General features: G+C 41.4%; 1 protein-coding gene across 1 annotated transcript; it reads left to right on the top strand.

The window, feature by feature from the left end:
• The first annotated feature begins 1174 nt into the window (after positions 1–1174).
• On the top strand, positions 1175–6756 carry fam177a1 (family with sequence similarity 177 member A1). Its single transcript, XM_071522650.1, has 5 exons — positions 1175–1271; positions 2584–2769; positions 3844–3910; positions 4443–4540; positions 4761–6756. The coding sequence occupies exons 1-5, from the start codon at positions 1203–1205 to the stop codon at positions 4983–4985; spliced, it is 645 nt and encodes a 214-aa protein (XP_071378751.1). The 5' UTR covers positions 1175–1202; the 3' UTR covers positions 4986–6756.
• The last annotated feature ends 4984 nt before the right edge of the window (positions 6757–11740 follow it).

Raw genomic sequence — 11740 nt, 5'->3', positions numbered from 1 at the left:
CAGAACTTTCAAAATAAAACCCCTATTGACAATCATGCGTGCAGAATTTACTGAGTAATAGCGATGCTCTTATTTTGAAGGCAAAATATATTAACTTCTGGTCTAAGTCTGGCTACCTTGACGCAGCTGTCACTGGTGGAGTTAGCTGCTGAACCATAGGGGCAAAATAGTGACATCTAGCGGACAAGAACCTGTACTTTTTTTTTTGTTTTTAACACTTGCCAGCAGGGCAAGCATCCACATCTTCTACATCTCAGGAAGTGTCTGTAGCAAGGATGCTTAAGATCTCTAGACTTTTTATTAGGTCCTTCTTGAACTACCCATGTCTGAAATGCCTGTGGTATAGTAACCTTTATAAGCCAGCTGATGGCCCTAATGTTGTTGTTTCAACAGGTTATTGGGAATCAGCGCTGCATTTTCTGTAGCATAATAGTTGTGAATTGTAACTGTAATTTTGGTGCACTGAGAAGTTATTATCATGATCAACATTGCCTGACAAACACTGTTATAAAACATCATAACATCACAACACAACATACCAATGCCCACAGTCCCTAATAACCATTCAAAACTACCACTCCACATATAAACCTAAGAAACAACATAAAACAACACATTTTGAATAAAGTAAAATATCAAAAAATCCCCTCCCCACAGACTTGCCAGTGTTCAGAAAGATGACTTGGTAGATTTGGTGAATACATTTTTTTTTTTTTTTTAATTACAATACACAAATAATATAAAACTTAAAAAACGACAGATCATTAAGAATGAAAAAGGTTGGTATAAAATTACATAGCAATAAAAAGAGTCTGTCTAATTTTAAGGTATGTCCAGGAATGAGGTGAATTCCTATTTAAATGAGATGAGAGAAATTTGAGTATAGCATCTAGAAATTCCTTTGTGCATTTTAGCCTATGTAGGTCCAATATTATGGCATCTTGTATAGTCCTTTATGGCTGTGAATGTATGCTGTGAAAAGGACTTTTGGAAAGACATAAATTCTATTTTATTTATTTCAGAATTCTCCTTAAACGTGTTCTTTGTTTTCTTCCCCTTTAAATACCATTCCTTTAACTTTTATTTTTTTATGTTGAAAGTTTTAACCGGATGTCCTGTTGTTTATCCTAGCTGAGTGGAGCGCATATTATTTACAGTCTATTGTAGGGAGAGCAGCAGGGAGAGGTGCGAGAGTGACTGAGATGGCAGATTTGTCGCTGTATCTCACTAATGTGAACATTTCACTGGGGCAAGCTATGGAGTCTGAAAAGGTTAGTTCTTACGAGACAAATTTTGCTACGTGTTATTTATGTTATTGCTAAAACGACGAGTTGTCAAATTAATAGCAAGGTACTTCCTTAGCTCAGGAGCTAACGTAAACATGGTTACCGTCGCCCAGTCACAAAGCGGGACATTTGCTTCGATAAGAAACAGAATTCTGCCAGTAAATGAGGGTTGACTAACCTATCTCGTTATATATTGTAAGGATAACAACTTTTTATTCGTTTGTTTTCATACAAACCATAAATATCCCACCATAGTGCCAATACATGATCAGGAGTGATCCGTGCCCGTGCTCGTATGGAGAAAGAACGTCACGTCCATTCAAATCTAACGGTGTGATGTTCCCTTGCTTATTATCGGCAAAGGTACATATGTGGTAAAACATCACGTAAACGCTTTTACGTACCGTCCTTTTCCATTGGAAAAACCGGCATATATATATTTCACCAAGTAGTACTTTACTTTAATAAAATATCAACTTTTAAAATTGGTTCATACTACTCCCTACCGATCTCCGCGGTGTATTTTGGCGAAAGAGCGTTGTGGGAATAACAGGCAAGCCAGTTCTAAAAGTTAATTTTTACAGAAACAAGTGTTGCTTGGTGGATTGGATCTATGCCGAATTGAAAAGTGGATCCTCCTTATTCGTAACAGGTCTTGACTCGTGTTCTTCCAGGTATGTATGTTTGCCGACTAGCAAAGCAACATGACACTGCCAGATTTTCGCACGAGAGAACTGATCACAGGTTAGCCAGAGAGCTAACGAGTGTTTACAAACTAATACGTGGCGTTAGTATTGCTGCGCTGTAACCAATGGCTGCCCCTGCCAGCATGATAATCTGCAGCAGTGTTGTTTGAGCAAATTCAAAACCACACACGAGATGTCTGTTTTGTTAAAGAGTAACTAAACCCCAGAGTTTTGGCTGATTCTGGCCCTGTTCTATTGTTGTTGGACCAGGACACTGGTGACAATGATGATGACTGATGATAAAGATGTCTTGTATTTGTTTTTTTTGTTTTTTATATTTGATGATGGTGATACTGTTGATTACCATATACATAAGTGTTATTCCAGCTTTGTCTAGTGTATAAAAATGATGATGATGATATAGACGGCTTCCAGCTTTACCTAATGTATAATATATGGTGACGGTGATGTTTAGTGTAATGAAGTGTTTCAGTATTGCCAATAACGTAATAATATATTATTATACACAATCAGTTGTGCAGCCCTATATGATGATGTGGTGATGATGGTAAGGAGATGATATTCAGGTACTGTCTGTATTGTCTTGTCAGGGTCCGGGGGGGATGACGGACTTTGAGACTGTGGAGATGGGGGAGCCGGCGGGGGGGCACGGGAGGGTAAGGATGCCCCGGAGGACCATCTACTTCGCCAGCGGGGAGACCATGGAGGAGTACAGCACTGACGAAGAGGAGGAAGAGGAGGAGCCTGTGAAGAAGGATATCATGACTGTAGACCCGGTAGGCTGATCGATTCCAGTTTTTATTTTAGACTCTAGATCCATAGAAGTGACAAAGATGAGGAACTAGCTCTATTTTAAAAACCCATCTTTTGTTGTGAGATCAAAATGATTGACTGTCAGTCGACTGGATCCAGCAGGATCCTAGGTTTAGCCAAGCTGGTTGAATGAAACATTTTTACCTGTCAGCTTTTACATTTAATGTTTATTTCCCCCAGGATTCCAGGTTTTTTTTGGAGGCACCGCTTCCATTACAGAAATTTCTCCATTCCTTGCTCACAATACATTTTCCCTAGTCAGTCAGTCAATTAATGAGTCATAAATCAGTCTTAACTCTTAAATGCAGTTATTAGAGATTTTGTTTTTTCGCCATGTCATGACAAGTTTCTTTGTGCTGCATCCACTCTGAGATTAATACATTTTAAAAATTTCAATGAAAACAGGTTTAGTAGTACAATTTGCATCCTGTCTTCTTTACCAAATGCAAATGGACTTCATGTCCCTTAACTATTACACTGCCCATTTATAGTTCCATAACTTTCATTAGATATGTTAAACTGTAAATACACTTGTTTCTTTATTTTGGGTTTAAAATTAGTCTGAAATCAAGTTCCAGGTAGCATAAATAGGTCTTGAAAAGTTTTAAATGTGGCTTTCCGAACCCTGCAGATACCTTGTTATTTGTGCACGTGATCAGAAACCATTTGCATGTGATACTGTGCTGATCCCCCAAAGAGACATCTCTCTTTTCTCTTCTCTTGCCCTCCTCCTCAGGGAGGTCAGTGGTCAGGCTGAGCTTCAGAACAGTGCTTGAGCTGGTAGGGATTCAGTGTCTTGCTCAAAGACACTTCAGCAGATGCTTGCTGTCATGGGAGCTTGAACTAGGGCCCTCCAGTTGAAGGACAGTCTCCTTATCACTACATTACCCTGCTGCTACATGTGGACATGATGACCTGGGGTAGAAGAGGAATTTAAGTCCTTTAACAAGAGTAGTCATCATTTGTTAAATTTGCCTTTTTCAGTCCAGACAGTAGATGTGTGTTCTGATTATGTCTCTCTTTCTGATGTGTTTCAGTCCAAACTGACCTGGGGTCCATACTTCTGGTTCCACATGTGGAGAGCGGCCACCTCCACCGTCTCAGGTACAGTAGGTTACTGTCACAGCTGTCATACATGCTAGCAACTGGTCATGGGATTCCTGGAATATCACAGAATTTTGAGAGGATCTCAGAGGAAATTTGAGGAGAATCTCTTTTTGTGCATTCTACAGTCTCCCACCTTTTCTATTTCACGAGAGGTGTATTCCAGGCGGGGAAAGTCAGGGAATTTTTACAAACGGGTTATTTCACCGGAATATATCCACTGTTCACTCCTTTAGAAAAACAACATCAACAAACCAGGAAGGAATAAAGTTTTTAGGTCATGGGAATGCTCTGACTTAGTCATGGTATGACATGGAAAAGTCATGGAATTTTATATCAGGTCCATGATGGGAACTCTGATTTAATGGATTTCATCTTCTTTCATGTCACACCTTCAGTGATTTAAAAAAAGAAAAAACATTAAAAGCTGGGTAGGGACCACAATTAAGTGGCCCTGTTGTTTTCATAATGATGTTTTTTGTCATCATGTCTCAACTCCCCCTTGTTGAATGTGTGTGTGTTTTCCCTGCAGTGTGTGACTACCTGGGAGAGAGAATGGCCTCTCTGTTCGGCATCACTACTCCTAAATACCAGTACGCTATCGATGAGTACTACCGCATGAAGAAAGAGGTAGGAGACACGCACACACACATCCTTGGGCCTCATATGTAAACCTTTGTGTCGTTCCATCCTGCCCAATCCTGACGGTGATTTTCCCGTCCCATCTCGTTCACAAGGCGTCTAACGGCTTTACTTCCCGACTTTGGCCTCCTGTCCTGTCCTCTAATCGTTTCTTATCCGTGTGTTTCAAAATAAAATCAAACCTACAATGTTGGGTGTTCTCCCGCAGGAGGAGGAGGAAGAGGAGGAGAACCGCCTGTCTGAGGAGGCGGAGCTTCAGTTCGCGGAGCGGCAGAGGAGCGAGCAGGAGAACCTGGCGCCTCCTCACCCTCCCGCCACGGAGCAGCCGGAGGCGTCCGGAGCCTCCTTCGTCAACGTCAGCTTCGAACTGGAGCCCGAGTCTCCTCTCAGCGCTCCGGACGCCAACAGAGTCCCTGCCCCCCTCCCCTCCTGAAGACCGACACACACACACACACACAAACCATCATTAACAGACTTCTAACTCTCAGTTGGCAAAGGCTCCCTTTACTTATGTTGTATAGATTAATGTTATTGCTATTTTTGTATGATTTTATTTTGTAAATAATGGTCCTCTGTACGCAGTGCAGGGCAAAGGTAAAAAGGGCTGTTTAAGACGCTGGATTGCCTCTATATATGAATGTAATTTTGTGTGTATTGTGTAACCATATACAAGACAGAGACATAATGTAACCATTTCCAGACTAGGGCAACAACATAAGGATTAGACTGGGACAGGGGTGAACTCGCTTTAAATCAAATTCAAAAAGTGAAATGAATGCTGGATTTTCCTCTCATCAACGGCCTCCATTTTCATTTTTTTATTAGTTATCAATTACAGTTGTTGTTTTGGTTTTTTTTTTGGTTAAAGAAAATGTGGCATTTGACCTCTGAAGGAAATCCATCCTGAACTGACAGAATTGAAAGTGAGTTGGCCTCCATCCCAGCAGCATGTTGACGTTACTATATATGCAAAGACATTTTATGAATTATGAATTTGTGGGCTAAACTGGCATTGCCCAGTCATCCGAGCCCTCTGGCTCAGCCTGTATTACTTGTCTGTAGCTGATGATGTCCCCACCAGAGCCAGAACTGGTGTGTTGATAGTTTGCACTGGGAATGAGCTGTGCCCTCCAGTTCCCTAACTTTTCCAGCAGTCTTAAGTGCTTCTTCAAGTCCTGCAGAAATGTATAATACAGCTGTAGACTTGGTGTGTGTGTGTGTGCTGTTAACCTCCCTGGTGCCATACATACTGAGACGGACATTGGCCTGATTACCACTGCAGGGACAAGCCAAGGGCTGAGTAATCCAAGAGCTAACTTCGTTGCCACAACATTGTATTTCACATATTAAATGCTCATATCACCATGACCTCTTGTTTCTTTTCACAGCTCAAACTTGTCAGCTCACATACGGCGTTTTAACTACCAGCCATTTACTTTCTCTTGATGTCTCTAATCTGCAGCCATTTTGTGTCCCTCCTGGTAAGTGTTTGGTTTAATTCACAGGAGATGCAAAATGGCACAAGTGAAGCCATCCTGTAGTGCTGTGGGCCTGACTGGCCAGCCTTGCTTGGCTCTGTAGTGAATCACAGGCTTCCCCATTGCCAGTGAGCGAGCTCACAGGTGCCAGTTACAATAAATTAGCTGTAATGCAACTGGTCCTTGTGCCACACTACAGTGTCTTGTTATTGCCAGATGATAGCGATGATAGGTGTGTGTGTGTGAGAGAGCAGAAGTTGGAGTGCAGGGCAACCTGTCTACGTCTATGTCTTGCTATCACTGTATGGAGCCAGAGGTGGATTTGGGGGCCTTAGGCAAAGGCAAGGATGGGGCCCCCTGAATCCTGATTTTCACCCTTTTCAATACATCCTTTCTATATTATCTGCAGCTATCTTCTCTATCCAGGAGAAGGAGGATTCTCTAGTGATTATTGTGATGACCTCTCTCTACATGGTGTGATGTCATTTCCTGTACTGGTGACCAGAGCCCCAGTTTGTGCCACGGGACACCAGCTGTGACTAGGTAGAGCCTGTATATATATGTCTGTGTTGGGTAGATGGACTAGATTGTGCCACTGAGGAAGATGTGATGTGTGTTTGACTCACACCTTGTATTCACTTGTCACTCTGCACTTCACATTTTGATGGTCATGGATCATTAGAAAATATATTTTTCCGATGCCTCAGTGAAAATGATTTTTCTTCAGCAGTGTGCAGATTCTTAGCATGAAACTTCAAATTAATTACTGGGAGTACTGATGGACTCATAGTTGTGCACAGCAATTCTCTATTAATTGAACATCACTCAAGATGGAAATATTTTTTATTGTAACAAAAAGTGTTTTTCAATTTTTCAAATACATTGCTTTAAATTGATCATGAATAACGTTATATTAGTTATATTCTTATATTTTAATAGATGTCAGTCAAAATGTTGAAAGATGCAATTCATTTATTCCTCTTGTCAATCCCTCTTGTTTTTTGCTTTTGAAAGCGGCTGCATCCTTTTGTTCTTCATAGTAAGCTTACTAATTTGGCCAGTTGACACTGACAGTGATCATTTTGAGCCACAAAACTCGTTGAGAATCAATTTGATGAGTTTAAAAAAAAAAAGAGATATTGCACATATGAATTTACTACCTCACAAAATATGAAAAATACATATTAAACAATGCATTAAACAAAGAATGTAAAAGCATCAGCCGCCTATAGCCTGTAGAGAGTGGCTATAGCCCTATTCAGATGAGACTAAAATCACAGACAGTAATGATGACATTACCCCATCTCCCCCTGTAACTAACCCCGTCCAAATAGGGCTTATGTTGATATTCATATCACACTCAACTTCTAAAACATAAACATGCAGGCTGACAGGGCAATTCACAAAATCTGTTCCAGTTCTGGGCAATTGATTACAGATCCTAAACAAATAAATGATAGGTTTTTGGAATATTACACACAGTTATATTCCTCTAGATCCACAAACTAATTCTGACATTGCAGACTTTCTTAATACTGTAGAGATGCCTGTTCTCAGCACAGATCCTGTAAAGGAGCTGGACACTGCATTTATGTTGGAAGAAATCAAATCGGCAATACGTTAATTTCCTAATGGTAAAGCTCCTGGCCCCAATAGGTTTGGGATCTAATTTTATAAATCACACTCAGAAACAATACCACCATTGCTGCTTTGAATGATCAACTGCTCTGTAAAAACTGGAATTTTTCCTGGCACAATATATGAAGCAAACATATGTCTTTTATTGAAAAAAGATAGGGATGGAACTAATGCAGCTTCTTATAGGCCTTTAAGCTTTCTAAACAAGGACCAAAAGATAATTGCAAAGGTTTTAGTTAACCGATTGAATAAACATATTGGCTCCCTTATACAGATCAAGATGCTCTTTTTCAAATGTTCGCCACCTCTTAAATGTAATGTACTCAGCCAGGTGGGTGCTACACTTCGGTGGTGGATGAGTTGAGTCCCCCCACCCCCTCCCCCCCATATGTGAAGCGCTTTGAGTACCTAGAAAAGCGCTATATAAATGTAATCAATTATTATTATTATTATTAAAGCACCTAATTCTGCCATAATTTCTCTAAATGCACAGCAGGCATTCGACCAAATTGAATGGAAATATATGTTTGCTGTTCTTGAATGTTTTGGATATGGTGAAAAATGCATGGCTTTACTTAGAATGCTCTATGCCTGTCCCAGGTCTGCTATGTGAACCAACTATGATAAATCCACCCAGCTCCTATTACATCGTGGGACTCGACAGGGATGTTGTCTTTCTCCGATGCTCTTCGATTTGGTGCTCAAGCCTTTGGCGATTTTTATTAGGAGTAACCCACAAATAACAGGAATAAAATTGGGCACTGTGGAGTCCCTTATTGGCTTGTATGCCAATGATGTGATCCTTTCTGACGTCCAGACCTCTCTTCCTCCTCTTCAAGTCTGATTGGGGATTTTGGTAAGATATCAGGTTTCTCTATTAATTGGGAAAAGACTCTCTTTATGCCCCTTACTGATGATTTAAACTCAAGTTTTCTTAACAACCTGCCCTTTAAAATCTCGACTAATCAGTTTGTCTATCTTGGTCTGACAATTTCCAGGAATCCAAAGCATTTATTCAAGCTCAATTACCTAGATATGGTTATGAAGCTCAGAAAATACATTGAAAATTGGAAGCTTTTACCATTATCTATGATCGGTCGGGTGAATGCTATTAAGATGGTGGTACTCCCTAAATTTCTTTATCTTTTTCAAAATATACCCATTTTTCTTACATCCTCATTTTTTAAGACCTTGGACTCTATAATCTTGCCGTTCATCTGGGCATACAAGTCCCATCGCATCTCCAAAGCTCATTTGCAAAAACCCAGGACATATGGAGGCTTAGGGCTTCCGGTTTTTCGACATTATTATTGGGCTTGTAATGCCAGAGCCATGGTATTCCGGCATCTAGGCTCCCCTTCTACTGGGGTGGGGGATAATGTATTTCCAAGGTGGCTTGAGTTGGAGGCACATAGGGCTGTTACACTGGCTAAGTCATCCCTGTCTGCTGTAGTATTCTCTAAGGTCAGTCCATCATTAAAGCAACTAAAAGATGATTTTATATTGAGCTGAATAAGATCTACCCTTCTATTCCAGCCACATGTGACAAGTGTAAATCGGGACTCATCTGTTTTGGTCGTGCCCCAAATTGCTGAAATTTTGAGAGGACGTATTTCAATGGTTTAGTGTAATAACTGGTAAGCAGATCAACCCCGACTGTGTTCCTACTATTATGGGATGTTCTGAGAGTGCCTTTGAGCTACCATACGAGACCCAACAGGCTCTCATGTTTGACATGGTTATAGCTAAAAGGGTTATTTTGAGAGAGTGGAAATCAACCTCCCGTCCTTGCTTCAAGAAATGGCTTAATGACATGGTTTCCTGTTTGTATTTAGAGGAGATAAGGTACTCCACATCTAACTCTCACTCAAGGTTTCTGAAGATCTGGGGACCCTTCATTGATCATATTAGGGGACGGGGTGTTTGATGTATGGGTCTTGTGTATGTGTTGGTCTATATGTGCCCTGATGAGTATGCCCCATTGTACATTTAATTTGTTTATCTTGATCTAATCTACTTTGCATTTATTTTTCCATTGCATATTCACTGGTCATCTTCCGACCATGGTTATGTATGATTTCCTCTGACCTCAGGACAATTTTGGATCCGGTGGACATTCAGTTCTGGCAGCTACAGACATTGTTGACAAGGACTATTCTAGCATGCAGGGATGATTAACAGTCATCCATGTTATACAGGTCTTTGTGTTTTGTTCTTGCAATTTCCTTTTTTTCTTAAATTTCTCTCTGTGCGTTTGTATATTGTAAAAAGCTCAAAATAAAATATAAAAAGAAAAAATACTTTTACACAATCAACATGTCAAAGTGACAAAGAAAGCCTTGTTATCACAATGTTGCATATTCCCAGAAATTCAATACATGTCTTTGCTCCTCCCATCAACCCAGAGGGAAAGTCCACTCTACTTCACAGTCAGCTTCCTGATGACTGTGTCCAGGGAAGCTCTGTCTTTCTGAGGGACCGTCTTCGCCCACAGTTTTGGGAAGCTGCTATGGAGGGCAAGTTTCTGGAGGATGTTTCGTCCGTGGAGCCTGTGGAGAAATTGACTTCTCATTTACTGTTTGTCTTTAGAGTGTAAGCACAATGCACAGATAAGTGGAACTGAGATTCCTAAAAGGTTAAACAAACAAACATGATTTCACGGTGAAGCCCCAAACCACAAATCATAAGAAAATGCATTTCTGAACCTTGTGACCTAAATGCATAACTTTACAGTTCCGTCATCCCACCTCACTTCCGCTGCAAAGTCCAGAGACATTTTGCTGACCGCAACCAGGAAGCGTTCGGTGAAGTTCTTCCTGCCTGTTAGGACTCGAGCGGCTCCGAGGACGTCGGCCAGCCGGTGGAGGTGTTGAGCTGCGCTCCCCCTCACTGCAGCACTACGGTGGCTGAGGAGGGACAAAGACATGGGGATGTGAGATTTACAGAAGCTGGTGGCTAAGCTCATGTTGTTTCATTTCATTGAATACATTGTGATAAAGTGAACGCAGCCTGTTCTCTCCTCTCTACCTCAGCCCTCCGTTCAGCAGAGCGATCAGGACTCTGCCGGGGCTGCAGTTGTGCACCAAGGCGTCCAGGGCGAGGTTGGCCTGCTGCTGGATGAAGGCGTTGGACTGGCCCACTTTGAGCAGCAGAACGCGAGCCGTCTCCTCCGCCTCGCAGTCCATGGCCCTCTGGAGGTGAACGAACAGGTCCCCGAGGGTCGCCATGGCAACACGGGACACCGCAGAGCGCAGGTTTTTCACCTGGAGAGCGACAATGAAGATCACCGGTGATGGCTAGACTTCTAACACACATGCAAATGAAAAATAAATGGACCACAAAGACAAAGAGGCAAAGAAAGAGCCAAAGAGGCAAATGGCAACAATACCTCCTCAACGACGGCCTGACACACTTCATGAAGTTTGGCCTCCAGTGTTGCTGAGTGGTGCTGTGCCAAAGCTCCAACAGATGTCAAGCCATCAATTTTCTTCTCCCTGTGTTTCAGTGACAAGAATTATTGAATTGTACTTCACATGACTTCAAGTACAACACAAATGTTCCTTGCAAACCTGGCAGTTAAACTCAAGTTCAAATGTGGGCTTGTTTGAACGTAAATGCTGAGTCTTAGTCTAAGTCTGAGTTCACACATTATTAAATGTTTAACGGTTGCAACAACTGAAATAGTCTTCTGTAAAATGAATCCTAATACTTTGTACTAGAAAAGGTATTTGTTGATGTTTGGTGATGTTAATTTCCTCGTTTTCTCTCACTACCCTGTAAGTTAGCTGACATTAACTAGACTGCTGTTCATTTGGACAGGAGAAACTGATTTCGGCTCCAACTCTATTGGCCACAGAAGGTGAAAACATCGCGGTCTACAGTGATTTAGTTAGTGGTCTCTTAATGCTCTGCTAGAAGATGTACCTTACATGGTGCAATGAAACAAAGACACAGCTTTAGTGTCAAACTGGTTTCAACAGAACATTTAGTGTAGACTTTACACCCGAACTGAAGATTGAGTGGAGGTTCAGCTGGTGCAACAGGCTGCTGGCTCCTGGCAGGTTACAGTATG

The sequence above is a fragment of the Centroberyx affinis genome, unplaced genomic scaffold (assembly GCF_046629955.1).
Source record: "Centroberyx affinis isolate AG114_WGS23_722 - 3 ecotype Tasmania unplaced genomic scaffold, CSIRO-AGI_Caff_v1 ptg001012l_1, whole genome shotgun sequence".
Classification (NCBI taxonomy): Eukaryota; Metazoa; Chordata; class Actinopteri; order Beryciformes; family Berycidae; genus Centroberyx; species Centroberyx affinis.
The sequence above is the reverse complement of the archived record's forward strand: the minus strand, read 5'-3'. Positions and strand labels throughout refer to the sequence as shown.

Coding starts and splice junctions, on each gene's coding strand:
- fam177a1 (XM_071522650.1), top strand. CDS start 1,203: ATGGCAGATTTGTCGCTGTATCTCACTAATGTGAACATTTCACTGGGG. Junction 1,272..2,583: donor AAGCTATGGAGTCTGAAAAG/GTTAGTTCTTAC, acceptor TTGTCTTGTCAG/GGTCCGGGGGGGATGACGGA. Junction 4,541..4,760: donor ACTACCGCATGAAGAAAGAG/GTAGGAGACACG, acceptor GTTCTCCCGCAG/GAGGAGGAGGAAGAGGAGGA.